This window comes from Cebus imitator, unplaced genomic scaffold (assembly GCF_001604975.1).
Source record: "Cebus imitator isolate Cc_AM_T3 unplaced genomic scaffold, Cebus_imitator-1.0 Scaffold1105, whole genome shotgun sequence".
Taxonomy (NCBI): domain Eukaryota; kingdom Metazoa; phylum Chordata; class Mammalia; order Primates; family Cebidae; genus Cebus; species Cebus imitator.
The window spans coordinates 37,202-38,622 of NW_016108420.1; the positions used below are offsets into that span (position 1 = coordinate 37,202).

General features: G+C 42.2%; 1 protein-coding gene across 1 annotated transcript; it reads right to left on the reverse strand.

Moving 5' to 3' along the window:
• Positions 1 to 46: 46 nt before the first annotated feature.
• On the reverse strand, positions 47 to 590 carry LOC108298816 (39S ribosomal protein L42, mitochondrial-like). The gene has a single exon (XM_037735894.1). The coding sequence runs from the start codon at positions 470 to 472 to the stop codon at positions 47 to 49; it is 426 nt and encodes a 141-aa protein (XP_037591822.1). The 5' UTR covers positions 473 to 590.
• Between the last annotated feature and the right edge of the window lie 831 nt (positions 591 to 1,421).

The window sequence follows — 1,421 nt, forward strand, 5'->3', positions numbered from 1 at the left end:
GGCAAATGAGGCACATTTCTCTTTGATTCTCCCAGAAACCTCAGCATCATCTGTCTTTTGGAGGATTTGGATTCTTGTATCTGTGATACCATCCATAGGGATACCAGCGGTGCTCAGTAGTAAAGAACACTTTGCTAAGTTGTTCTACCACAGGTCCTTGCTCAAGGGGTTCAACTTTTTCTTCCAACCTGGTTTTCAGGATTTGATCATGTGTTTCTTCATTATTGTGCACAGGATCTGGCCGAGGGACAGGTTTTGTGTGTTCATATGGAATGTCCACAGAAGTGTGGTAGTATACTATTGTCCTGCCATCAGAAGTCAGAGCAAGCTCTACTTTACAATTATAATCATCTGGCAGAGGAGAGTATGTAGATTTATGACAAAGACAGTATAAAGCTCCGTTTGGAATTGGAAATAAATGTTTCAAGATAGTTTTCTTTGACATCACCCATTTTACTGCAGCTACAGCCATGGTGTTTCAAGATACCTATCAAGTTGTATGAAAAAAGATGATCTGAAGAGAAACTGCTTTTAAAATCTGCTTCTAGGCATACTAATTTCTACTCCTGCTTCACAGCTTCTCACCACAAGCCCGCCATCTTGTTTTACCACAAGCCTGCCATCTTGTTTCAAGCCAAGTCTCCACATTTTGGTATTTTTTCAGCAATGCCCCACTCCACTGGTACCAATTTACTGTATTACTCCATTTCACACTGCTGATAAAGACGTACCTGAGACTGGGAAGAAAAAAAGATTTACTTGGACTTATAGTTCCACATGGCTGGGGAGGCCTAACGATCACGGTGGAAGGTGAAAGGTCTCTTACACGGCAGCAAGAGGAAAAATGAGGAGGAAGCAAAAGCAGAAAACCCTAATAAACCCATGAGATCTTGTGGGCTTATTCACTATCACGAGAATAGCATGGGAAAGCCTGCCCTCCAAGATTCAATTACCCTCCACACATCCCTCCCATAACACGTGGGAATTATGGGAGATACAATTCAAGTTGAGATTTGGAGACACAGTGAAACCATATCACCTGTCTCTACAAAAAAATACAAAAAACTTAGTTGGGTGTGGTGGTGCATGCATATAGTTTCAGCTACTTGCGGGGCTGAGGTGGGAGGATCACTTAAGCTCAGAAGATCAAGGCTGCAGTGAGCTGAGATCGCGCCACGGTACTCCAGCCTGGGCCACAGAGCAAGACCTTCTCTCAAAAAAACAAATATTGTGCCCATTCATTGAGTTACACTCTATGTCTCCTTTTGCACTGCAATGGCAATTTAGCTGCAACAAGAAGTCAGCAGTATTTACTATCTGGCCCTTAGCAGAAAATGTTTCTTGACCCTTGTTCTTGGCTCACAAATGCTAAGACAACATGAAGAGCACCTTGATAGAAAACATTTCTAAGGTATAATTAT

What these genes read in the sequence shown, in the direction of transcription:
- LOC108298816 (XM_037735894.1), bottom strand. Translation starts at nt 472, where the DNA reads ATGGCTGTAGCTGCAGTAAAATGGGTGATGTCAAAGAAAACTATCTTG.